The 27,888-nt window shown below is 43.4% G+C and overlaps 1 protein-coding gene across 1 annotated transcript in view; it reads left to right on the top strand.

Annotated features, from left to right (window-relative positions):
* Positions 1-27,888, top strand: part of CD226 (CD226 molecule) — a 56,006-nt gene that overhangs the window by 12,871 nt on the left and 15,247 nt on the right. The window contains exon 3 of the mRNA XM_075270776.1: positions 523-876. Within this exon, the coding sequence (XP_075126877.1) occupies positions 523-876 (354 nt within the window). The remainder of the gene's footprint in view (positions 1-522; positions 877-27,888) is intronic.

Genomic DNA, 27,888 nt, shown 5'->3' with positions numbered 1-27,888 from the left:
ATCAGAAGGGCACATAGTCTACGTTTCATATACAGAAACTTGGCCCTATGTCGCTGGACTTCAGTCATATAAGAGAATCTGACTACTGTTGATTGTAAGTGGTCTCTAGCTTTGCAGAGGATGGAGTTACAGTCTTTGAAATGCAAAAGCTTTATCAGGATAGGACAAGGTGATTTATAGGCAACACAGCTTACAAAGCATATATATATATATATATATATATATATATATATATATATATATATATATATATATATACTTTATATATTCAAATGGTGAGCTATCTCCCTGGTTTAACTCACAAACAACAGTGGGAGCAGTGGAGCCCTTCCCTTCCAATGTCCTTTATGCCTCATTTCAGCTGTGAATCTAATATATATTTTTATCACAGTTTTTTTCAGTAATTAGTTATTTTAGACACACAATTGTATTTGTATTCTTACTAAAGTGATTTTAGGATTTATTTATTTATTTATTGTATTCCACATTTTCTATATTTTTATTTGGGTTATTTGCTTGTAGATAATTTGAGCCATATTGTGCCCTCATCACATCAAGCCTTCGAAGAACACTCGAACATCACACTGAACTTCCTATACACTTCAATAGGAGATGTGAACCAAGTGACTGTGCACAAATTTACAAATGGGAAGATGGACTTAGTTGCTTACTGTGAGCGTCAAATGAGTGGAAGAAAACTGCTGTCATATGGTTTTGATTTTCTTAAGCGCAGTTTTTTGAATTGTGCAGATCTCCGAAATATTACTTTAACAATCTACCAAGGTGCCATCACTGATGAAGGACTCTATCAGTGCCATTTTTCATCAGAAGACAAGAACCAAACCACTTCTATAAATGTACACTCAAAGACAATAGGTAAGAATACCATTAATCCTAGAATACATAATAACCTCTTAAGGACACAGCATTGCATTTGTTTTTCCATTATAACTTATTTCATATATATATATATATATATATATATATATATATATATATATATATATTTATGTATTTTTTAAATGTAGATTGTGAGCCCCATATAGGGATCACAATGTACAATTTTTTAAAATTTATTTTTATTTACTTTTTATCCTACCAGTATGTCTTTTGTAGAAAGGGAGGAAATCCACGTAAACACGGGGAGAACATACAAGCTCCTTGCAGATGTTCCTTGTTAGTATATATTTATATCACTTTAGTTTGTCCATAGATATAGTTATAGGGGGGCTTGTATATTTTATTGGTGGCAGGAATTCATCAAGAAACATTTCTTACATTCTGTTGTTACCTATTTATGACAGTCCGCTTAGTGTATGTAGCCAGTCTTGATGATTTCCTTTCATAATATATTGACTAAGCTTTATTACTATTATTTTTTTTGGGGGGAGGGTGTTGAGTAAAAATAGCATTTCTGCCACTGTGTTTTGATATTTTATTACATTATTCACCATGCATTATAGAGGTTAACTTTTTTCTGTGGACTATTAAGGTTAATGTAGTTATGTTTTTTAAAATATTTTACTACTTTTTCTTCACAAAGAAACTTGGGAATGCTATTCAACATAAATTGGCATCCCACTAAGGGGGCGTTCACACTACCGTCAGTGTCCGACAGGTAGTGTCCGCTCCTAGTGTCCGCTCAAAATCTGTCACGGACATTAGGAGCGGACACTAGCTGTGTCCGTGACACCTGTCATTTATTTATGTAGGGTTCTTCTGTCCGCTTGAGAAGTCGGACATCTTCACTTGTGGACAGGGAAGGAAGGGCACGGAGTGCAAAAGAACGCACCCGATCACCATTTAAATAAATGACAGGTGTCACGGACACAGCTAGTGTCCACTCCTAATGTCCGTGACAGATTTTGAGCGGACACTAGGAGCGGACACTACCTTTTGGACACAGACGGTAGTGTGAACGCCCCCTTAGATCTGATGCTTAGGTCACAGGGAGACTGATGGTCTTACAGAGGTGATTGCCTGTGTCCGTATGCAGCCTCTCCGCGGGGAAACCTTTTTTTTATTTGGCTGGACACAAATTCGAACATGCAGAACTTTGTGTCCGGCCAAAAAAAAGGTTTCCCCATGGAGAGGCCGCATACAGACACTGAATGAGGGGTTTTAAAACTGACTGCCACTATCCAGTTTCTCTGGGGGCCTAGGACAGAAACCCGACGGAATGACACAGAGCGCACAGGGCTGCAAGTGTGAACGCCCCCTAATTTTTGTGTGTGTTGTAAATTTTTTGTCAATATTCTTTTGTTGTATTATTTTATTCTTTTCGCTTGTCTATTGGTTACACTTTGGATATTTTCAGACATACCTATTATGTGTTTTTTTCATATGTAAAATGGGGAAAGGGGCAATACTACTTGTCACCAACATTCTAATAATTCCTTCACTTACTAATTATCGATTGAATGTAAAGGCTTTGTCTGGAATTAGAAAAAAGGTCTGTATCTTTTCGTGAAACTTGCTGCTCTTGTCCATAGACTGTATCCAGTATTGTAGTTGATCACTATTTTTGATCCTTTTTTAGACTGAGGCTCAACATTGCAGAACCACTGTGACTTTTGTTGCAGATTTTGCTGCGGTTTTATGAGCCAAAGTCAGAAGTGGGTTGAGCAGAAGGTAGAAGTATAAGAGCTACCTAGATATTTCACATTCCTTTTGTAGCCATTCTTGGCTTTGGCTAAAAAAAAAAAAAAAAAAAAAACACAACAAAATCTGCAACAAAAAATTCTGTGCTTCTGCAACGTGGGGCTTAGGGTTGGTTCACACTAGCGCTTGTATTCCGTCCACAAGGAGTCCGCATGGAGAGCCCCCCCCGAACGGAATACCAACGCTAATGCAAGCGCTATGCAGTTAAGCACACGGAGCCCATAGACTATAATAGGCTCCGTGTACTTGCCGCACACTGCCCGCACAATTCATTCGTGCGGGCAGTGCTCGGCAAGCACACGGAGCCCATTATAGTCTATGGGCTCCATGTGCTTTGCAAGCACATCGCTTGCAATTGCGATTGCATTCTGTCCGGGGGGGTCTCCATGCGGACTCCTTGCGGATGGAATACAAGCGCTAGTGTGAACCAACCCTTAGCTTTAAGACAAGGAAAGGAAACCTTGTAGTATAAGGCTGCACTGTGACTTTTTCTAATCCTACTAACTATTCCCCTAACTTTGCACTGAGTTGTATGCAATCTTGTTGAACTGCAGGTCTACAGTAGTGTAAGAGTTATGGTCTATTATTAGCCCTATAAAACGTTGCAGTATAGGCCTGGTCTTAATGCTTACATGGTCACTTTAGAACATTTCCTAACTAAATCCATGTATCTATACCTATACAACATTTTCCCAAAAAATAGTTTGAGTCATTAACATTAAGTTGCTGGTTTGTTTACCAGCGAGTTGATGAGTTAAGAGTAGGAGTGGAGGAGAACAACGAAAAGCACTTCACCTGTTATTCTCTGTTTCTGAGGCACTTTCTTGTACCTTGGTCTTAAAGATGATGAATCACCTTCTTTATACCTTAACTTGAACTTTAGATTTTCTCAATATTTGTCAGGCTGAGTCATATTTGTCCATGAGAACCTATTAAGTAGTGTAAATTCATCTCTTAATTCATACTGCTGAATAAGAAACTGTATCCTGTAAGTCGACATACAAAAGTACTACTCACTGTGCCATAGGCGGTGTCTTGAAAAACACAGAAATAACTGTCTTGAAGGAAGTCTGTCACCAGAATCCAGCATATCAATCCAGCCATTGCTCTAAGAAGGAAAGCGGTGATACTATTGTTGCTCCAAACAGCTAATTTGCATATTGACAAAACAGTCATATATCTGCCACAGAGGCGGCGATTCACGAGAGGAAAATACCTTTTGATTCAGATGATGTGCCTTGCTGGTTTGGCATTCAAGTGGCAGACTCCTTTTAAAACAATCAAATGTTAAAGCTTAAGGTTTTGTTGAATGTAATGCAAATCTGTACAGAGATAAAATATTGTAGATTCTCGACTATTTCTTTTTTTTATACATCTATATATGTCGGGCAGTTGGCATCTATATATGCAGAGATGTGCCTGTATGTCCTTAAGCAACCGACCATTGAGCCGGCTGTTTGCAACAGACAAAACAGACCAAAAAAAAACTATAAACCTGTGTCACTTACTAAATTACCATAGCACTTTATGATATTGGAAACAAAATGTCAAAAACAAATACAGAGGTTCTGCAAAAATAAAAGTGATATAGAAATATATCCCTAAGTATCTCTGAAAAAAAGACACAAAAGTTATTTGTATAACCCAAACCAAAAAAAATGTTACAGTCTACATGTATGAAAAACCTGAACATGTGTTTGGTGGTGAACCAGAGAAAATGACAGGTCATGAAGGGGTTAGCTTCTGTAGTCAGCATTATAAATGTCATACACCTGCTATTCATAAACCTATAAGTACCGTATACCGCAAAACCTCTGCTTGTCCTCCATTGTGGATAAGCTCAGACATAATTTACTTTTGTTTGCAAATAATATGTTGTCAGTCTAAAATTGGTCCTTGATTTGTGCAAAAAGCATTAATGTGTCCATTTAGGGAAATGTTATATTTGGCTGTATTATTGTTGTGCTTATACTGCACCAGGCTCAGGCAGATAATGGTAGGGGTCTGAGTGGTAAGAGCAGTGCTCCAGGGAGCTGAAGGCCCACCCCCAGTGCACCAACTGGCTCACTTGCATAAGACTTTAAAGTTGTTTTTTTTTTCTCCAAATCTACAAAAGTTACATATATAACAAAGCTATGATGTTTATCAGGCTCTGTAACAAGGTGGTGACAGTTAAATAATATGCTTGGGGGAAATGGTAGACTGCTTCTCTTATTATCAGCATGAAACTGTTTTTCAGCAGTCAGTAAAAACTTACTTCCTGAAATGTTTGACCAGTGAAGGCCATTTTAGATTATGTAGATTAGATGCTGTCATGGGCAGGATCACTCATTCCCTACTGTACCATTTCAGTCAACAAGCTTCAGTAGATTTGTGTTTATCACATTTGTACAATTTATATGTAAACTACTTATTCAGCTTTACAGCACCATGGAATTGATTTATTCTAGGTGCAAAATGGACCTATCAGGGCTCGTTCACATCTGCGCCCGGTCTCCGTTCTGCAGGTTTCCGTTTCCTGCACAAAACAGGGGCAGGAGACGGAAACCTGCAGGACTCTTTCTCACCCATTCATTTGAATGGGTGAGAAAGCTGTCCGGCCGTGATCACCGGTGAGCGTTTTATGCTCTCTGCCGCGAAACCGTTTTTTTAAAATCCAGACACAGAGTCGGACATGCAGTACTCTGTGTCCGGTTTTGCGGCGGAGAGCATAAAACGCTCACCAGCTTTCACGGCCGGACCCGGAGACCAGAACGCAGATGTGAACATAGCGTCAGTATGTAATCAGTTTATAATCAGTTTTCCATAGACAATATAGGCATACAGAAAAAAAAGACATAGACAATGTTAAAACAAAACTGATTGTTTGCTGTCCGTCTCGAATCCTTATTTTCAGTACGGAGACAAAGTCCTGCAAATTCTACTTTTCTCTCCGCACAAAAAAACTGAAACCAGATGGAATGGCACAAACTGATTACTGCATGTCCGACTTTGTGTCCGGTTAAAAAAAAACCAAAAAGCGGTTTCACTGCGGTGAACATAAAACGCTCACCGGCGCTCATAGCCGGACAATTTTCAAACCCATTCATTTGAATGGGATTGAAAAATGCCTGCAGGTTTCCGTTTCCCGCCCAGTTTCGGGCAGGAAACGGAAACCTGTATAATGGAGACCCCGGGCACAGATGTGAACGAACCCTTACTGATTGAAATCAATGGGTTTTCATCTGGACCATTTGAAATCAGTTTATGAAAATGTTAAATACTGATTTCAAACGGATTTGCCAAATACAGATGTGAACCAGGCCTTACCCTTTGTTCACATCTGCGCTGGTATTCCATCCATGGGAGTCCATATGAGGACCCCCCCCGAACGGACTACCGAACACAACTGCAAGCGTTGTGCAGAGAAAACACACAGACCCCATAGATTATAATGGGGTCCATGTGCTGGCCACGTGCTGCCTGCACGAATCATGCAGACAGGAAAGTAGATTGTGAACTACTTTCCTGTCCACATGATCCCTGCAGAGATCTGGTGGCAAGCACACGGATCCCATTATAGTCTATGGGGTCTGTGTGCTTTCTCTGGCACACTGCTTGCAGTTGTGTTCAGTATTTCGTTCGAGGGGGTCCTCATGCGTTGTCTCCCAGATTGAATACAAACGTTGATTTGAGCGAGGCCTTTCCCTGTATTCTAGCTTCTAAATTCCTAGCCACTAGATCTGTGTATGATGCACAACATTAGTAAATCTATTTCTGCTACTGTCACATGTCTGCAATAAGATCTGCTGCCTTTCAGCACTATTGTTACTGCAACTGTCAGTACTAGATGTTGAAGTTGTGTACAGTCTCTAGCATTTTGTTTTTGGTCCTGCAACCTAAATCAGCTCTCCATGCACTAACTTTCGGGTAGGTTTGTTTGGCACTTACCTGTCTGTACACAGCAGCCAATTTAATAAAGAAATGTTGGGTTAAAAGAAAACCTTTTTTTTTTTTTTTTTTTTTTTTTCAAACTTCCACACAATGGCCCTATGGTGTAGAGCAGACCTGGACAATGTACGGCCTGTGGGCCACATCCGGCCGTCTGACTGGTTCTGGCCGGGCCACAGTAGCTTGTGGGATAAAAGTAGATGCCGAATGGTAAATTTACTAAAGGATCTGATGATGTCATCACAGGTCCTTTAGCTCAACTAGGATAGGTTAAGACTCATTAGTGGGTGGAGCCACACGGGACAGTGTGGTTGCTGTTAAACAGGAAGAGCCAGCTACTGACAATGAAGACAGAAGGAGGATAAGGAGAGAAGAGAGAGTATATGTGAGTAAGAGGAGGGAACTGGGGGCAGATGTAGGGGCAGTTACACTGAAGGCAGATGGAGGGTGACATTAAACTGGGGGCAAATGGAGGAGCATATTAAACTGTGGGGGATAGATGGAGGGGGACATGTCTGCCTCTATTTCCCCCAAGTTTAATGTCCCCCTCCAACTACCCTCACTGTTTAATGTCCCCCTCTAGCTGCCCTAGTTTAATGTTTCCCTCTAGTTTCCTCCAGTTTAAACTGGAGCACCTGGAGAGGGACTTAATACTGTAGGACATTTGGAGGGAAACATTATAATGTGGGGGTGTATAATGTTAGGGTGACTGTAGGAGGATTATACTTTGTGCGGGCACATGGAAAAATGATTGAGAATGGGCAGAGTCAACATAGAAGGGTGGAGCTAAATTTGCCACAGCACTCATAGCCCTCTAGAACTGTTTCAATTTCTCATGCGGCCCCATGGGAAAATTTATTGCCCACCCTTGATGTAGAGCAAAAATAGATATTGTGCAGTAGTTTTTTGTTTTTTTCTGATGCCAGGCATTTGACCCCTTTGCCATTGGCAGTGTGTAATAGAAGGCAATGTATTTTACTATACACTGCAATATATTCGTATTGCAGTGTATTGCATAGGTGATCAGACTCCCTAGAGTTTAAGGTTCTAGGGGTCTGAAAGGAAAAAAAAAAAAAACACAAAAATACAAAAGTTCAAATCACACTCCTTTCCATAGATCACATATAAATAAACATAAATTCTTTGGGTATCTCTGTGCTGAAAAATACTCAAAAAATATAAAAATATTTATCTCATATGGTGAATGTCGGAGTAGGGAAAAAAATGTAACATTTTCAACACTTTGTCTCCTAAACGTTTTTTTTTTTTTTTTATAAAAAGTGATCAAACCATCAGACCTTCCCCCAAATGGTATCAATAAAAACTACATCTTGTCCCGCATAAAAAGATTCCTTACCCAGCTCCATACATGTAAATACGAAAAATTTACAGCTGTCGGAACAATTTTTTTTATTTATTTATTTATTTTTTCCATCTTCCCAGTAGATTATACAGGATATTGAATGGTACCACAACAAAATACAGTTCATCTCACAAACTTTAAGCCATCATGTGATTCTATAAACCAAATATATATATATATATATATATATATATATATATATATATATATATATATCTTGGAAGATGGGGAGGAAAAGATACACAAAAACAAAAATTAGTTTGATCTTTAAGGGATTAAAGTTCATGGCTGAAATGGGCAGTTATTTGTTATTCATTAGAGATGAGCGAACAGTGTTCTATCGAACTCATGTTCGATCGGATATTAGGCTGTTCGGCATGTTCGAATCGAATCGAACACCGCGTGGTAAAGTGCGCCATTACTCGATTCCCCTCCCACCTTCCCTGGCGCCTTTTTTGCTCCAATAACAGCGCAGGGTAGGTGGGACAGGAACTACGACACCGGTGACGTTGAGAAAAGTAGGCAAAACCCATTGGCTGCCGAAAACATGTGACCTCTAATTTAAAAGAACAGCGCCGCCCAGGTTCGCGTCATTCTGAGCTTGCAATTCACCGAGGACGGAGGTTTCCGTCCAGCTAGCTAGGGCTTAGATTCTGGGTAGGCAGGGACAGGCTAGGATAGGAAGGAGAAGACAACCACAACAGCTCTTGTAAGAGCTAAATTCCAGGGAGAAGCTTGTCAGTGTAACGTGGCACTGACGGGCTCAATCGCCGCAACCCAGCTTTCCCAGGATCCTGAATGGAATACACTGTCAGTGTATTCCCGTATACCCGATATATACCCCGATACCCGTTCCAACGGTGTGCCCCCCCACCTTCACCCCAGAAATACCCTGCAAGTCCCCTAGCAATAGAATTGGGGCTATATACACCCACAATTTTTACTACTGGTATACAGTGCCATTGTCTGACTGGGAATTCAAAGAATATATTGGGAATACAAATACCCTCATTTCTTGCTACTGCCATATAGTGCCAGTGTCTGACTGGGAATTCAAAGAATATATTGTGGTTACGTGCACCCACAATTTTTACTACTGGTATACAGTGCCATTGTCTGACTGGGAATTCAAAGAATATATTGGGAATACAAATACCCTCATTTCTTGCTACTGCCATATAGTGCCAGTTTCTGACTGGTAATTCAAAGAATATATTGGGGTTACGTGCACCCACAATTTTTACTACTGGTATACAGTGCCATTGTCTGACTGGGAATTCAAAGAATATATTGGGAATACAAATACCCTCATTTCTTGCTACTGCCATATAGTGCCAGTGTCTGACTGGGAATTCAAAGAATATATTGGGGTTACGTGCACCCACAATTTTTACTACTGGTATACAGTGCCATTGTCTGACTGAGAATTCAAAGAATATATTGGGGTTATAAATACCCTCATTTCTTGCTACTGCCATATAGTGCCAGTTTCTGACTGGTAATTCAAAGAATATATTGTGGTTACGTGCACCCACAATTTTTACTACTGGTATACAGTGCCATTGTCTGACTGGGAATTCAAAGAATATATTGGGAATACAAATACCCTCATTTCTTGCTACTGCCATATAGTGCCAGTGTCTGACTGGGAATTCAAAGAATATATTGGGGTTACGTGCACCCACAATTTTTACTACTGGTATACAGTGCCATTGTCTGACTGGGAATTCAAAGAATATATTGGGAATACAAATACCCTCATTTCTTGCTACTGCCATATAGTGCCAGTGTCTGACTGGGAATTCAAAGAATATATTGGGGTTACGTGCACCCACAATTTTTACTACTGGTATACAGTGCCATTGTCTGACTGGGAATTCAAAGAATATATTGGGGTTATAAATACCCTCATTTCTTGCTACTGCCATATAGTGCCAGTGTCTGACTGGGAATTCAAAGAATATATTGGGGTTACGTGCACCCACAATTTTTACTACTGGTATACAGTGCCATTGTCTGACTGGGAATTCAAAGAATATATTGGGAATACAAATACCCTCATTTCTTGCTACTGCCATATAGTGCCAGTGTCTGACTGGGAATTCAAAGAATATATTGGGGTTACGTGCACCCACAATTTTTACTACTGGTATACAGTGCCATTGTCTGACTGGGAATTCAAAGAATATATTGGGAATACAAATACCCTCATTTCTTGCTACTGCCATATAGTGCCAGTGTCTGACTGGGAATTCAAAGAATATATTGGGGTTACGTGCACCCACAATTTTTACTACTGGTATACAGTGCCATTGTCTGACTGGGAATTCAAAGAATATATTGGGAATACAAATACCCTCATTTCTTGCTACTGCCATATAGTGCCAGTGTCTGACTGGGAATTCAAAGAATATATTGGGGTTACGTGCACCCACAATTTTTACTACTGGTATACAGTGCCATTGTCTGACTGGGAATTCAAAGAATATATTGGGAATACAAATACCCTCATTTCTTGCTACTGCCATATAGTGCCAGTTTCTGACTGGTAATTCAAAGAATATATTGGGGTTACGTGCACCCACAATTTTTACTACTGGTATACAGTGCCATTCTCTGACTGGGAATTCAAAGAATATATTGGGGTTATAAATACCCTCATTTCTTGCAACTGCCATATAGTGCCAGTGTCTGACTGGTAATTCAAAGAATATATTGGGGTTACGTGCACCCACAATTTTTACTACTGGTATACAGTGCCATTGTCTGACTGGGAATTCAAAGAATATATTGGGAATACAAATACCCTCATTTCTTGCTACTGCCATATAGTGCCAGTGTCTGACTGGGAATTCAAAGAATATATTGGGGTTACGTGCACCCACAATTTTTACTACTGGTATACAGTGCCATTGTCTGACTGGGAATTCAAAGATTATATTGGGAATACAAATACCCTCATTTCTTGCTACTGCCATATAGTGCCAGTTTCTGACTGGTAATTCAAAGAATATATTGGGGTTACGTGCACCCACAATTTTTACTACTGGTATACAGTGCCATTGTCTGACTGGGAATTCAAAGAATATATTGGGAATACAAATACCCTCATTTCTTGCTACTGCCATATAGTGCCAGTGTCTGACTGGGAATTCAAAGAATATATTGGGGTTACGTGCACCCACAATTTTTACTACTGGTATACAGTGCCATTGTCTGACTGGGAATTCAAAGAATATATTGGGGTTATAAATACCCTCATTTCTTGCTACTGCCATATAGTGCCAGTTTCTGACTGGTAATTCAAAGAATATATTGTGGTTACGTGCACCCACAATTTTTACTACTGGTATACAGTGCCATTGTCTGACTGGGAATTCAAAGAATATATTGGGAATACAAATACCCTCATTTCTTGCTACTGCCATATAGTGCCAGTTTCTGACTGGTAATTCAAAGAATATATTGGGGTTACGTGCACCCACAATTTTTACTACTGGTATACAGTGCCATTGTCTGACTGGGAATTCAAAGAATATATTGGGAATACAAATACCCTCATTTCTTGCTACTGCCATATAGTGCCAGTGTCTGACTGGGAATTCAAAGAATATATTGGGGTTACGTGCACCCACAATTTTTACTACTGGTATACAGTGCCATTGTCTGACTGGGAATTCAAAGAATATATTGGGGTTATAAATACCCTCATTTCTTGCTACTGCCATATAGTGCCAGTTTCTGACTGGTAATTCAAAGAATATATTGTGGTTACGTGCACCCACAATTTTTACTACTGGTATACAGTGCCATTGTCTGACTGGGAATTCAAAGAATATATTGGGAATACAAATACCCTCATTTCTTGCTACTGCCATATAGTGCCAGTGTCTGACTGGGAATTCAAAGAATATATTGGGGTTACGTGCACCCACAATTTTTACTACTGGTATACAGTGCCATTGTCTGACTGGGAATTCAAAGAATATATTGGGAATACAAATACCCTCATTTCTTGCTACTGCCATATAGTGCCAGTTTCTGACTGGTAATTCAAAGAATATATTGGGAATACAAATACCCTCATTTCTTGCTACTGCCATATAGTGCCAGTTTCTGACTGGTAATTCAAAGAATATATTGGGGTTATGTGCACCCACAATTTTTACTACTGGTATACAGTGCCAATTTCTAACTAGGAATTCAAAATGCGCAAGGCTCCCGGAAAGGGACGTGGACGAGGCCGTGGGCGAGGTCGGGGGAATGGTTCTGGGGAGCAAGGTAGCAGTGAAGCCACAGGGCGTCCCGTGCCTACTCCTGTGGGGCAGCAAGCATTGCGCCACTCCACAGTTCCAGGGTTGCTTGCCACATTAACTAAACTGCAGGGTACAAACCTTAGTAGGCCCGAGAACCAGGAACAGGTCTTGCAATGGCTGTCAGAGAACGCTTACAGCACATTGTCCAGCAGCCAGTCAGACTCTGCCTCCTCTCCTCCTATTACCCAACAGTCTTGTCTTCCTTCCTCCCAAAATTCCGAAGCTTTACAGAACAATAACCCAAACTGTCCCTGCTCCCCAGAGCTGTTCTCCGCTCCTTTCATTGTCCCTCAACCTTCCTCTCCACGTCACGATTCCACGAACCTAACAGAGGAGCATCTGTGTCCAGATGCTCAAACACTAGAGTCTCCTCCATCTCCGTTCGATTTGGTGGTGGATGACCAGCAACCCACCCTCATCGACGATGATGTGACGCAGTTGCCGTCAGGGCATCCAGTTGACCGGCGCATTGTGCGGGAGGAGGAGATGAGACAGGAGTTGGAAGAGGAAGTGGTGGATGATGAGGACACTGACCCGACCTGGACAGGGGGGATGTCAAGCGGGGAAAGTAGTGTGGATGTTGAGGCAGGTGCAGCACCAAAAAGGGTAGCTAGAGGCAGAGGCAGAGGTCAGCAGCTTAGGCGAAGCCAGGCCACACCCGGAATCTCCCAAGATGTTCCAGTTCGTACCCAGCCCCGAAAAACTCCCACCTCGAGGGCACGTTTCTCGAAGGTGTGGAGTTTTTTCAAGGAATGCGCCGAGGACAGATATAGTGTTGTCTGCACAATTTGCCTCTCGAAATTGATTAGGGGCTCTGAGAAGAGCAACCTGTCCACCACTTCAATGCGCCGTTATTTGGAATCCAAGCACTGGAATCAGTGGCAGGCAGCAACGGCAGGACAAAGGCCGCCTGCCGTTCACGCCACTGCCACTGCCTCTGCCACTGCCTCTGCCTCTGCCACTGCCACTGCTGACTGTGCTGGCGATGCACTCCAGAGGACGAGCCAGGACACCACTTCATCTGCCTCCGCCACTTTGTTGACTTCTACCTCATCCTCCCCTGGTCCTGTCTTATCTCCTTCTCCTGCACCATCAAAGGCACCATCAGGCGTTTCTTTACAACAACCCACCATCTCTCAGACATTGGAGCGGCGGCAGAAATACACTGCTAACCACCCACACGCGCAAGCCTTGAACGCCAACATCGCTAAACTGCTGGCCCAGGAGATGTTGGCGTTCCGGCTTGTTGAAACTCCCGCCTTCCTGGACCTGATGGCAACTGCGGCACCTCGCTATGCCGTCCCTAGCCGTCACTACTTCTCCTGGTGTGCTGTCCCCGCCTTGCACCAGCACGTGTCACTCAACATCAGGCGGGCCCTTAGTTCCGCGCTTTGCACAAAGGTCCACTTGACCACCGACGCGTGGACAAGTGCATGCGGACAGGGACGCTACATTTCACTGATGGCACACTGGGTGAATGTAGTTGAGGCTGGGACTGCTTCCCAAACTGGCCCGGTGTACCTCGTCTCCCCGCCTAACATTCCTGGCAGGGACACGAGAAGAACACCCCCCTCCTCCTCCTCCTCTACCGCCTCCTCCTCCGCCACCGCCTCCTCCTCCGCTGTTAGATTGACCCCAGCTACGAGTTGGAAACGTTGCAGCACTGGCGTTGGTAGACGTCAGCAGGCTGTGCTGAAGCTGATCAGCTTGGGGGACAGACAGCACACTGCCTCCGAGGTGAGGGATGCCCTCCTCGATGAGACGGCAATATGGTTTGAGCCGCTGCACCTGGGCCCAGGCATGGTCGTTTGTGATAACGGCCGGAACCTGGTAGCAGCTCTGGAGCTTGCCGGACTCCAACATGTTCCATGCCTGGCCCACGTCTTCAACCTAGTGGTGCTACGTTTCCTAAAGAGCTACCCCAATGTTCCAGAGCTACTGGTGAAAGTGCGGCGCATGTGCGCCCACTTTCGCAAGTCGACAGTAGCCGCTGCTAGCTTAAAATCTCTCCAGCAACGCCTGCATGTGCCACAACACCGGCTTTTGTGCGACGTCCCCACACGCTGGAACTCAACGTTTCAGATGTTGAATAGAGTGGTTGAGCAGCAGAGACCTTTGATGGAATACCAGCTACAAAACCCTAGGGTGCCACAAAGTCAGCTGCCTCAGTTTCACATCCATGAGTGGCCATGGATGAGAGACCTTTGTGACATCCTACGGGTCTTTGAGGAGTCCACAAGGAGGGTGAGCTCTGAGGATGCGATGGTGAGCCTTACAATCCCGCTCTTGTGTGTTCTGAGAGAATCCCTGATTGACATCAGGGATAACTCAGATCACACAGAGGAGTTAGGGATAGCATCCGATCCGTCACAGCTGGAGAGTAGGTCCACACATCTGTCCGCTTCACTGCGTTTAATGGAGGAGGAGGAGGAGGAGGAGGAGGAAGAAGAGTTGTCCGATGATGTGATGGTGATACAGGAGGCTTCCGGGCAACTTCGAATCGTCCCATTGTTGCAGCGCGGATGGGTAGACATGGAGGATGAGGAGGAAATGGAGATTGAACTTTCCGGTGGGGCCAGAGGAGTCATGCCAACTAACACTGTGGCAGACATGGCTGAGTTCATGTTGGGGTGCTTTACAACCGACAAGCGTATTGTCAAAATCATGGAGGACAACCAGTACTGGATCTTTGCTATCCTTGACCCCCGGTATAAAAACAACATCTCGTCTTTTATTCCGGTAGAGGGGAGGGCCAATCGCATCAATGCTTGCCACAGGCAATTGGTGCAGAATATGATGGAGATGTTTCCAGCATGTGACGTTGGCGGCAGGGAGGGCAGTTCCTCCAGTAGGCAACCAAGTTCTCACCGGTCCACACAAACGAGGGGCACACTGTCTAAGGTCTGGGACACCTTGATGGCACCCCCTCGCCAAAGTGCCGCCACGGAGGGTCCTAGTGTCACCAGGCGTGAGAAGTATAGGCGCATGTTGCGGGAATACCTTTCCGACCACAGCCCTGTCCTCTCCGACCCCTCTGCGCCCTACACGTATTGGGTGTCGAAGTTGGACCTGTGGCTTGAACTTGCCCTATATGCCTTGGAGGTGCTGTCCTGTCCTGCCGCCAGCGTCCTATCTGAGAGGGTGTTCAGTGCAGCCGGTGGCATCATCACTGACAAGCGCACCCGTCTGTCAGCTGAGAGTGCCGACCGGCTCACTTTGATAAAAATGAACCACCACTGGATAGAGCCTTCATTTTTGTGCCCACCTGTGTAAAGCACCCCAACATGAAACTCCATGTCTGTACTCAACCTCTCCAATTCCTCCGCATCCTCATACTCATCCACCATAAGCGTTGCACAATTCTGCTAATACTAGGCTCCCTCCAACATGATTTCCCCCAACTCTGCTGGTTAGAGGCTCCCTCCACACTGATTTCCACCAACTCTGCTGGTTAGAGGCTCCCTCCACCCTGCTTTCCCACAACTCTGCTGGTTAGAGGCTCCCTCCACCATGAATTTGCCCAAACTGGGCTGGTTAGAGGCTCCCTCCACCATGAATTGGTCCAAACTGGGGTTTTTAGAGGCTCCCTCCACCATGAATTTGCCAAAACTGGGCTGTTTAGAGGCTCCCTCCACCATGAATTGGTCCAAATTGGGGTTTTTAGAGGCTCCCTCCACCATGAATTTGCCCAAACTGGGCTGGTTAGAGGCTCCCTCCACCATGAATTGGTCCAAACTGGGCTGGTTAGAGGCTCCCTCCACCATGAATTGGTCCAAATTGGGGTTTTTAGAGGCTCCCTCCACCATGAATTGGTCCAAACTGGGCTGTTTAGAGGCTCCCTCCACCATGAATTGGTCCAAACTGGGGTTTTTAGAGGCTCCCTCCACCATGAATTGGTCCAAACTGGGCTGGTTAGAGGCTCCCTCCACCATGAATTGGTCCAAACTGGGTTTTTTAGAGTCTCCCTCCACCATGAATTGGTCCAAACTGGGGTTTTTAGAGGCTCCCTCCACCATGAATTGGTCCAAACTGGGGTTTTTAGAGGCTCCCTCCACCATGAATTGGTCCAAACTGGGGTTTTTAGAGGCTCCCTCCACCATGAATTTGCCCAAACTGGGCTGTTTAGAGGCTCCCTCCACCATGAATTGGTCCAAACTGGGTTTTTTAGAGGCTCCCTCCACCATGAATTGGTCCAAACTGGGGTTTTTAGAGGCTCCCTCCACCATGAATTGGTCCAAACTGGGGTTTTTAGAGGCTCCCTCCACCATGAATTTGCCCAAACTGGGCTGTTTAGAGGCTCCCTCCACCATGAATTTGCCCAAACTGGGCTGTTTAGAGGCTCCCTCCACCATGAATTTGCCCAAACTGGGCTGGTTAGAGGCTCCCTCCACCATGAATTGGTCCAAACTGGGGTTTTTAGAGGCTCCCTCCACCATGAATTGGTCCAAACTTGGCTGTTTAGAGGCTCCCTCCACCATTAATTGGTCCAAACTGGGCTGGTTAGAGGCTCCCTCCACCATGAATTGGTCCAAACTGGGTTTTTTAGAGGCTCCCTCCACCATGAATTGGTCCAAACTGGGTTTTTTAGAGGCTCCCTCCACCATGAATTGGTCCAAACTGGGTTTTTTAGAGGCTCCCTCCACCATGAATTTGCCCAAACTGGGGTTTTTAGAGGCTCCCTCCACCATGAATTGGTCCAAACTGGGCTGGTTAGAGGCTCCCTCCACCATGAATTTCCCAAAACTTGGCTGTTTAGAGGCTCCCTCCACCATTAATTGGTCCAAACTGGGCTGGTTAGAGGCTCCCTCCACCATGAATTTGCCCAAACTGGGCTGTTTAGAGGCTCCCTCCACCATGAATTGGTCCAAACTGGGTTTTTTAGAGGCTCCCTCCACCATGAAATGGTCCAAACTGGGCTGTTTAGAGGCTCCCTCCACCATGAATTTGCCCAAACTGGGCTGTTTAGCGGCTCCCTCCACCATTAATTGGTCCAAACTGGGCTGGTTAGAGGCTCCCTCCACCATGAATTTGCCCAAACTGGGCTGTTTAGAGGCTCCCTCCACCATGAATTTGCCCAAACTGGGCTGGTTAGAGGCTCCCTCCACCATGAATTGGTCCAAACTGGGGTTTTTAGAGGCTCCCTCCACCATGAATTGGTCCAAACTTGGCTGTTTAGAGGCTCCCTCCACCATGAATTGGTCCAAACTGGGCTGGTTAGAGGCTCCCTCCACCATTAATTGGTCCAAACTGGGCTGGTTAGAGGCTCCCTCCACCATTAATTGGTCCAAACTGGGCTGGTTAGAGGCTCCCTCCACCATGAATTTGCCCAAACTGGGCTGGTTAGAGGCTCCCTCCACCATGAATTGGTCCAAATTGGGGTTTTTAGAGGCTCCCTCCACCATGAATTGGTCCAAACTGGGCTGTTTAGAGGCTCCCTCCACCATGAATTGGTCCAAACTGGGGTTTTTAGAGGCTCCCTCCACCATGAATTGGTCCAAACTGGGCTGGTTAGAGGCTCCCTCCACCATGAATTGGTCCAAACTGGGTTTTTTAGAGGCTCCCTCCACCATGAATTGGTCCAAACTGGGGTTTTTAGAGGCTCCCTCCACCATGAATTGGTCCAAACTGGGGTTTTTAGAGGCTCCCTCCACCATGAATTGGTCCAAACTGGGGTTTTTAGAGGCTCCCTCCACCATGAATTTGCCCAAACTGGGCTGTTTAGAGGCTCCCTCCACCATGAATTGGTCCAAACTGGGCTGGTTAGAGGCTCCCTCCACCATGAATTGGTCCAAACTGGGGTTTTTAGAGGCTCCCTCCACCATGAATTGGTCCAAACTGGGGTTTTTAGAGGCTCCCTCCACCATGAATTTGCCCAAACTGGGCTGTTTAGAGGCTCCCTCCACCATGAATTTGCCCAAACTGGGCTGTTTAGAGGCTCCCTCCACCATGAATTTGCCCAAACTGGGCTGGTTAGAGGCTCCCTCCACCATGAATTGGTCCAAACTGGGGTTTTTAGAGGCTCCCTCCACCATGAATTGGTCCAAACTTGGCTGTTTAGAGGCTCCCTCCACCATTAATTGGTCCAAACTGGGCTGGTTAGAGGCTCCCTCCACCATGAATTGGTCCAAACTGGGTTTTTTAGAGGCTCCCTCCACCATGAATTGGTCCAAACTGGGGTTTTTAGAGGCTCCCTCCACCATGAATTGGTCCAAACTGGGCTGTTTAGCGGCTCCCTCCACCATTAATTGGTCCAAACTGGGCTGGTTAGAGGCTCCCTCCACCATGAATTTGCCCAAACTGGGCTGTTTAGAGGCTCCCTCCACCATGAATTTGCCCAAACTGGGCTGGTTAGAGGCTCCCTCCACCATGAATTGGTCCAAACTGGGGTTTTTAGAGGCTCCCTCCACCATGAATTGGTCCAAACTTGGCTGTTTAGAGGCTCCCTCCACCATTAATTGGTCCAAACTGGGCTGGTTAGAGGCTCCCTCCACCATGAATTGGTCCAAACTGGGTTTTTTAGAGGCTCCCTCCACCATGAATTTGCCCAAACTGGGGTTTTTAGAGGCTCCCTCCACCATGAATTGGTCCAAACTGGGCTGGTTAGAGGCTCCCTCCACCATGAATTTCCCAAAACTTGGCTGTTTAGAGGCTCCCTCCACCATTAATTGGTCCAAACTGGGCTGGTTAGAGGCTCCCTCCACCATGAATTTGCCCAAACTGGGCTGTTTAGAGGCTCCCTCCACCATGAATTGGTCCAAACTGGGTTTTTTAGAGGCTCCCTCCACCATGAATTGGTCCAAACTGGGCTGTTTAGAGGCTCCCTCCACCATGAATTTGCCCAAACTGGGCTGTTTAGCGGCTCCCTCCACCATTAATTGGTCCAAACTGGGCTGGTTAGAGGCTCCCTCCACCATGAATTTGCCCAAACTGGGCTGTTTAGAGGCTCCCTCCACCATGAATTTGCCCAAACTGGGCTGGTTAGAGGCTCCCTCCACCATGAATTGGTCCAAACTGGGGTTTTTAGAGGCTCCCTCCACCATGAATTGGTCCAAACTTGGCTGTTTAGAGGCTCCCTCCACCATGAATTGGTCCAAACTTGGCTGTTTAGAGGCTCCCTCCACCATGAATTGGTCCAAACTGGGGTGGTTAGAGGCTCCCTCCACCATTAATTGGTCCAAACTGGGCTGGTTAGAGGCTCCCTCCACCATTAATTGGTCCAAACTGCGCTGGATAGAGGCTCCCTCCACCATTAATTGGTCCAAACTGGGCTGGTTAGAGGCTCCCTCCACCATTAATTGGTCCAAACTGGGCTGGTTAGAGGCTCCCTCCACCATGAATTTGCCCAAACTGGGCTGGTTAGAGGCTCCCTCCACCATGAATTGGTCCAAACTGGGTTTTTTAGAGGCTCCCTCCACCATGAATTTGCCCAAACTGGGCTGGTTAGAGGCTCCCTCCACCATGAATTGGTCCAAACTGGGTTTTTTAGAGGCTCCCTCCACCATGAATTTGCCCACACTGGGCTGGTTAGAGGCTCCCTCCACCATGAATTGGTCCAAACGGGGGTTTTTAGAGGCTCCCTCCACCATGAATTGGTCCAAACTGGGGTTTTTAGAGGCTCCCTCCACCATGAATTTGCCCAAACTGGGGTGTTTAGAGGCTCCCTCCACCATGAATTTGCCCAAACTCTGCTGGTTAGAGGCTCAATCTACCCTGATTTTCAAAACAAATGTTGGTGCCAACCTCAACTTACTACAAGGGCCAAATTCACTGCTGGTGACAAGCTCTCCTCACTGCAAGTGCCAAATACACATGTTTCAAGGTGTTTTCCTACTGTCAGAGAGGTGGTATTGAGTGTGTAAAGTGTGTAGTTGTTAGGCTGTGATGTTGGGGTAATAGAGGGTCTTTGGTGTGTTAGATGCCCCCAGACATGCTTCCCCTGCTGTCCCAGTGTCATTCCAGAGGTGTTGGCATCATTTCCTGGGGTGTCATAGTGGACTTGGTGACCCTCCAGACACGGATTTGGGTTTCCCCCTTAACGAGTATCTGTTCCCCATAGACTATAATGGGGTTCGAAACCCATTCGAACACACGAACATTGAGCGGCTGTTCGAATCGAATTTCGAACCTCGAACATTTTAGTGTTCGCTCATCTCTATTATTCATGTTAATAATCTTAATTTGCAAATTTAGAGCAACTGCTCTCAGTAATACCGATATACTATAATTCTCCTAACAGCAGCTCGTTCTCAGTTTCTGTCTAATTTTGGTAAACCCTTAAAGTGGCATAGGTTTTCCTTTTCCAGATGAATTACAGGAAGTCTGGAGTGTGTCAGATAATGTGTTACTAGTTTTTCTCTTTTAGATAGCTTCTTGACTTGCGCACGATACAGTAGCTTTCATATTTTTACATAGACGACTATAGTTTTAAATATTGTCTGAATCTTGATAAAATGCTGGTTATATTGAAATAACCGGCTCCTGCATGGCTACGGTAGTATGTTGGTAGTGGCGCTAAATGTATTCAGCAAATTATTTAGTTGTGAGAGAACATGAAGTCACACATTGAAGATATCATTTCTCTAGTAAGCAATTCTCTCTCTGTATAGTATAGATTAAAGAGTTCTTCCCTTCCTCTAGAAGAGATTACTAGGAGATCCTTTCTACATGAACTTTCCTAAAGGCTTGGTTTCAATGCGATAACCCCATTGTAAATTCCATGATCTGATCTCTGAGAGTCCATCTTCAGAAACCCTGAGCAATGGACTGGAGATCAATACAAGTGCTGCAGAGCTAATGTAGTAAAACATACATGACAACCTTTACTATGAATGTGTTACCCTATCATATACAGTCCTATGAAAAAGTTTGGGCACCCCTAGTAATCTTAATCATTTTTAGTTCTAAATATTTTGGTGTTTGCAACAGCCATTTCAGTTTGATATATCTAATAACTGATGGACACAGTAATATTTCAGGATTGAAATGAGGTTTATTGTACTAACAGAAAATGTGCAATATGCATTAAACCAAAATTTGACCAGTGCAAAAGTATGGGCACCTCAACAGAAAAGTGATATTAATATTTAGTAGATCCTCCTTTTGCAAAGATAACAGCCTCTAGTCGCTTCCTGTAGCTTTTAATCAGTTCCTGGATCCTGGATGAAGGTATTTTGGACCATTCCTCTTTACAAAACAATTCAAGTTCAGTTAAGTTTGATGGTCGCCGAGCATGGACAGCCCGCTCTCAAATCATCCCACAGATGTTCAATGATATTCAGGTCTGGGGACTGGGATGGCCATTCCAGAACATTGTAATTGTTCCTCTGCATGAATGCCTGAGTCGATTTGGAGCTGTGTTTTGGATCATTGTCTTGCTGAAATATCCATCCCCGGCGTAACTTCAACATCGTCACTGATTCTTGAACATTATTCTCAAGAATCTGCTGATACTGAGTGGAATCCATGCGACCCTCAACTTTAACAAGATTCCCAGTGCCAGCATTGGCCACAGAGCCCCAAAGCATGATGGAACCTCCACCAAATTGTACAGTGGGTAGCAAGTGTTTTTCTTGGAATGCATAACGCCTTTTTGTATGACCAAATAACACAATCTTTGTTTCATCAGTCCACAGGACCTTCTTCCAAAATGAAGCTGGCTTGTCCAAATGTGCTTTTGCATACCTCAGGCGACTCTGTTTGTGGCGCGCTTGCAGAAACAGCTTCTTTCTCATCACTCTCCCATACAGCTTCTCCTTGTGCAAAGTGCTCTGTATTGTTGAGCGATGCACAGTGACACCATCTGCAGCAAGATGATGCTGCAGCTCTTTGGAGGTGGTCTGTGGATTGTCCTTGACTGTTCTCACCATTCGTCTTCTCTGCCTTTCTGATATTTTTCTTGGCCTGCCACTTCTGGGCTTAACAAGAACTGTCCCTGTGGTCTTCCATTTCCTTACTATTAAAGAAGAGAGCTTCACACAAATATGTGCCACCAAATAAAAGTGTTTTATTGGTAGAGCGTGATGGAGCAAACGTTTTCGGCCACAATAGGCCTTTTTCAAGCTCTACATGAAAAAGATAGTAACAACCAAAATCAGTATGTACAACACCAGCACACTTCCAATATACAATTTCACCAATATTTACATATGGACATTTATATACATAGGAGAACCATGTGAATGTTGTTATAATTATACTCCGGGTGGTTTCAACAAGAGAAACTAAGAGAGACATAATATATAGTAAACTGAGTTAGGGTAGATGAACATGCCAGAAAAGGTACTAGAACATAAAGACAACCATCTATCCTGGACTCCTATACATATCAATCAGCATAAGCCATGACAGTATTATATCATATCAAATAGTATAGGGAGCAGAGGCCAGAATAAAGCAAAGAGTAAAGAAACAATGAACAAAGAATACACATATACCTGTATGTATGATGCAAGAAATCAATAAAGACAAAGTCCAGCAGGTCAAGAGGGGTCCAGTTTCCTAGGAGTACCATAAGGTTCTAGTTAGAACCAAGAAAATAACATGAATGTATGCACCGAGAGCTCGTCTCTAGGGGTCCTTACCTCTGCTGCCGCTATCCGGAAACCCGCTCCCCAGATGGGGAAAATGAAAATAAGTGAATGACACTATGCGCACAAGAATAAAGGGGTTAACTCCCACAGGAAAGCGCTACAATCGTGGCGTCTCCCCTGCTATAAATAGAGCACAGGATCACATGTGATCCGTAGTGCCTGCGCGTGTACCCGGAAGTGCGGGTGTAGTTGAAATGCGCATGCGCGTGTCAAAGCCGACTCGCGCATGCGCAGTGACTAAAAAATGAAACTTAGTAAAAAAAGGGGCAGAGAGACTGGACGGACGGCGCATGCGTGCGCCCAGCTCGTCCGGTAATATACAAGAGGAGGAATAAAGTGATTGTAAGTAGCGAAATGTAGTAATAACAAGTGAACTAATACACATCCTAAAGGGGTAAGAGAAAATAGATAATAATCCAAGGGGATACACCAAGATTATGATAAAAGGAAAAAGGCATGAGTGACAAGAGTGAAAAGAAGACAGAAAGAAAGAGAATGGAACAAAAAGAAAGGAAAGAGAGAGGAAAGAGAATGCAACTAAAACTACAACTAGACAAAAACGAAAAAAGTAAAGAATAAAAAATAAAAAATAAAAAATAATAAAAAATAAAAAATAAAATATGAAAAATATAAAAGATCATAAAAAATAAAGAAAAACGAATCTTATGCACAATGAAAAAATGAAAAAATGAAAAATAAAAATTAAAAAATAATAATATTTAATTAATGAAAAAATAAAGAGAAAAATTAAAGAAAAAGTGCAAAGTTTCGGCAAGGATACTGTTGAAGGCGGGCCCAGTAGGGTCAGTCAGAGGTAGACCTAGCGAGCCTGTGGAATAAAATACATACAGGTAAGTATAATTAAATCATGGCATGTTAATCAATGAATATAATGAACAATAATCAACAAAGTAGATAGAACATTGGTTTACAAATACGCATGAATTTCGTATTCTCGGTTCATGCCACGTGGCTCCATAGTCTGCAATCTATGGATCCAGTGAGCCTCACGTTTTTTGAGAAGAGTGATCCTGTTACCGCCTCTACGTGGATTTTCCACGTGTTCCAGAACTTGAAATCTAAGTTGGGAAACACTGTGCCCTGCCTGAATAAAGTGTGCTGGTATAGGTAAAAGTAGATTATGACAACGGATGTTTGATTTGTGTTGTTTGATGCGGTCTCGCACACGTTGGGTGGTCTCCCCAACGTATGCGAGACCGCACGGACATTTGATAAGATATACTACAAAATTGGTGTTACAAGTGAAAAAATCATGGATGGGGAAAGTCTGACCAGAGTGAGGGTGGTAAATTTTGTCGCCTTTAAGTATATTGGAACATTGATGGCAGCCAAGACATGGAAAGGTACCATGTCTTTGGCTGCTAAGAAAGGTTTGGCGAGGCTCCTTAATTTCTGATCCTAGGTCAGCTTTAACCAACCTGTCCCTCAGATTTTTGGGACGTTTAAAACAGGCACGAAAATTATTCTGAAACTCGGGGATTTCGGGATACGCTCTGGATAGTAGGGGCCAGTGTCTTCTTAGAATGCTATGAATTTTGTAGCTAAAAGGATGGTAAGAATGTACAAAAGTGATCCTCCTGTCTTCCTGCCGGGGGCTAGAAGACGTTGGGGCAGCTTGTTTGGCCTCAGTCAAGGCTTTCTGTAGAATTTTTTGGGGGTAACCTCGAGTTGAGAATTTGTTCTCCATTTCTTTGTATCTCAGCTCCCTTGTCGCAGTATCCTGAACTATTCTCTTAACACGAAGGAATTGAGATTTTGGAAGAGAATTTTTAGTAGGTTTCGGATGGCAGCTGGAAAAGTGTAGGATACTGTTGCGATCAGTTTCTTTACTGAAGATGTCAGACCTAAGTTCACCTGTTTCTGATTTAGTGATGAGTGTGTCTAAGAAACTGATACTTCTGATGTCATAATGGAGTGTAAATTTCAACTCGGGCCAAATGTTATTTAGATAATCAACAAATTCCATAAGGGTAGTGATAGAACCCGTCCAGACGCAGAAGACGTCATCTATATATCTTTTCCAAGTGGTAGCATGTTCACGGAATAGGATGTTGGTATATATGAATGATTCCTCAAACAATGCCATGTAGGCATTGGCATAGGGAGGTGCCACATTAGAACCCATTGCGGTCCCGCGTTTCTGTGCATAAAAAGTGTCTTGAAACATAAAATAATTCTCATTGAGAATGATTTCTAATAAATCAACGCACAGATTAACGATTTTTGAATCTACGTTATTAGATTCCAACAGAATGCGGCTTGCCCGTATGCCTTTGTCATGTTGTATCGATGTGTAAAGACTAACCACATCGAGTGTGACAAGAAGTGCATCTGGTGGGGGTGTATCCATACTGTGGATAAGATGTAAAAATGCAGATGTGTCGAGTAAAAAAGAACGAGTGTTTTTGACGTGTGGTGTTAATATTTTTTCAACAAAAATGGAGAGTGGAGAGAGGACCGAGTCACTGGAAGCCACAATTGGACGACCAGGAGGATCGATCAGGCATTTATGAATTTTGGGTAAAATATAGATGACTGGAGTTATTGGATCATGTTTATTGAGAAGATTGGCGGTGTATTGATCAATGGTATTTGTAGCCAAATGTTTGGCCAGAACTCCATTAATACGGGTCACAATTTTAGGTAAGGGGTTATGTTGTAAAGGGGTATATACATCAGTATCAGCTAGCTGTCTTTTGATCTCCTTAATGTAATTAGATTTATCCATGACAACAATCGCGCCGCCTTTGTCGGCAGGTTTTATAACTAGAGAGTCATCTCTAGTTAGTTGTTGCAATGCTATCCTATCGTTTTGGGAAAGGTTAGATGTACAAGTGAGTTTATCCTTTTCAATATTATTACGAAAGATTTCAAGATCTTTTTGAATTAATGAAATAACTGTTTCCACAGCAGGAGAATTCTTTGGAGGTAGAAAAGTACTTTTCATAGTTAAGCCCAATTCTTTACATGATATTAGGCTAGGTGAATCATGTGTGGTAGGAATACTCGGGGATTTTGAAAAATGTACTTTTAATCTAAGTAGTCTAAACAATCTATGCATATCAAAGTCATGTTGAAACAAATTAAATCCATAGGTGGGACAGAAAGATAAGCCCTTTTGTAGCAAATCGATTTGTGCTGGACTCAGAATCTTAGAGGAAATGTTCACAACCAGTGATCCCCTTTCATTGTGTGGGGTTACAGTAAGGGAGGGGGAGGAAATTCCTACCTGTGACCTTGTGGACATGGTGGAGGTAGAGGGTGTTATATTCTGCCTTCCTCTCCTTCTGGTAGTACCTCTGGAGAATTGGCCGGTAGTCCTACTCCCGTAGGATTTGTTGCTAGTGATGCTAGAGTCTGAAGTATCTGGGGAGGCAAACCTTTGACGAAAGTTAGTGCGGTTGTCAGGATACCCCTCCTTCCATCTATAAACCCTATCCATTCTATAGTCCTCTTGATCTCTGAGGAATTTCTTCCTCTTCTGCGCCTGAACATCCTTGCGAAACTGTGATAGATTACTATCCAGTTTCTCCTTTAGGGCAGAAAATTCGCCATTAGGGCATGAGGAACGTAGCTGGAGTTCTGCACCCTCTATCTGGAGGATCACTTTTGTACATTCTTACCATCCTTTTAGCTACAAAATTCATAGCATTCTAAGAAGACACTGGCCCCTACTATCCAGAGCGTATCCCGAAATCCCCGAGTTTCAGAATAATTTTCGTGCCTGTTTTAAACGTCCCAAAAATCTGAGGGACAGGTTGGTTAAAGCTGACCTAGGATCAGAAATTAAGGAGCCTCGCCAAACCTTTCTTAGCAGCCAAAGACATGGTACCTTTCCATGTCTTGGCTGCCATCAATGTTCCAATATACTTAAAGGCGACAAAATTTACCACCCTCACTCTGGTCAGACTTTCCCCATCCATGATTTTTTCACTTGTAACACCAATTTTGTAGTATATCTTATCAAATGTCCGTGCGGTCTCGCATACGTTGGGGAGACCACCCAACGTGTGCGAGACCGCATCAAACAACACAAATCAAACATCCGTTGTCATAATCTACTTTTACCTATACCAGCACACTTTATTCAGGCAGGGCACAGTGTTTCCCAACTTAGATTTCAAGTTCTGGAACACGTGGAAAATCCACGTAGAGGCGGTAACAGGATCACTCTTCTCAAAAAACGTGAGGCTCACTGGATCCATAGATTGCAGACTATGGAGCCACGTGGCATGAACCGAGAATACGAAATTCATGCGTATTTGTAAACCAATGTTCTATCTACTTTGTTGATTATTGTTCATTATATTCATTGATTAACATGCCATGATTTAATTATACTTACCTGTATGTATTTTATTCCACAGGCTCGCTAGGTCTACCTCTGACTGACCCTACTGGGCCCGCCTTCAACAGTATCCTTGCCGAAACTTTGCACTTTTTCTTTAATTTTTCTCTTTATTTTTTCATTAATTAAATATTATTATTTTTTAATTTTTATTTTTCATTTTTTCATTTTTTCATTGTGCATAAGATTCGTTTTTCTTTATTTTTTATGATCTTTTATATTTTTCATATTTTATTTTTTATTTTTTATTATTTTTTATTTTTTATTTTTTATTCTTTACTTTTTTCGTTTTTGTCTAGTTGTAGTTTTAGTTGCATTCTCTTTCCTCTCTCTTTCCTTTCTTTTTGTTCCATTCTCTTTCTTTCTGTCTTCTTTTCACTCTTGTCACTCATGCCTTTTTCCTTTTATCATAATCTTGGTGTATCCCCTTGGATTATTATCTATTTTCTCTTACCCCTTTAGGATGTGTATTAGTTCACTTGTTATTACTACATTTCGCTACTTACAATCACTTTATTCCTCCTCTTGTATATTACCGGACGAGCTGGGCGCACGCATGCGCCGTCCGTCCAGTCTCTCTGCCCCTTTTTTTTACTAAGTTTCATTTTTTAGTCACTGCGCATGCGCGAGTCGGCTTTGACACGCGCATGCGCATTTCAA

This window comes from Leptodactylus fuscus, chromosome 4 (assembly GCF_031893055.1).
Source record: "Leptodactylus fuscus isolate aLepFus1 chromosome 4, aLepFus1.hap2, whole genome shotgun sequence".
NCBI classification, from domain to species: Eukaryota; Metazoa; Chordata; class Amphibia; order Anura; family Leptodactylidae; genus Leptodactylus; species Leptodactylus fuscus.
Note: the sequence above shows the minus strand (reverse complement) of the source record. Positions and strands in the feature narration are given on the sequence as shown.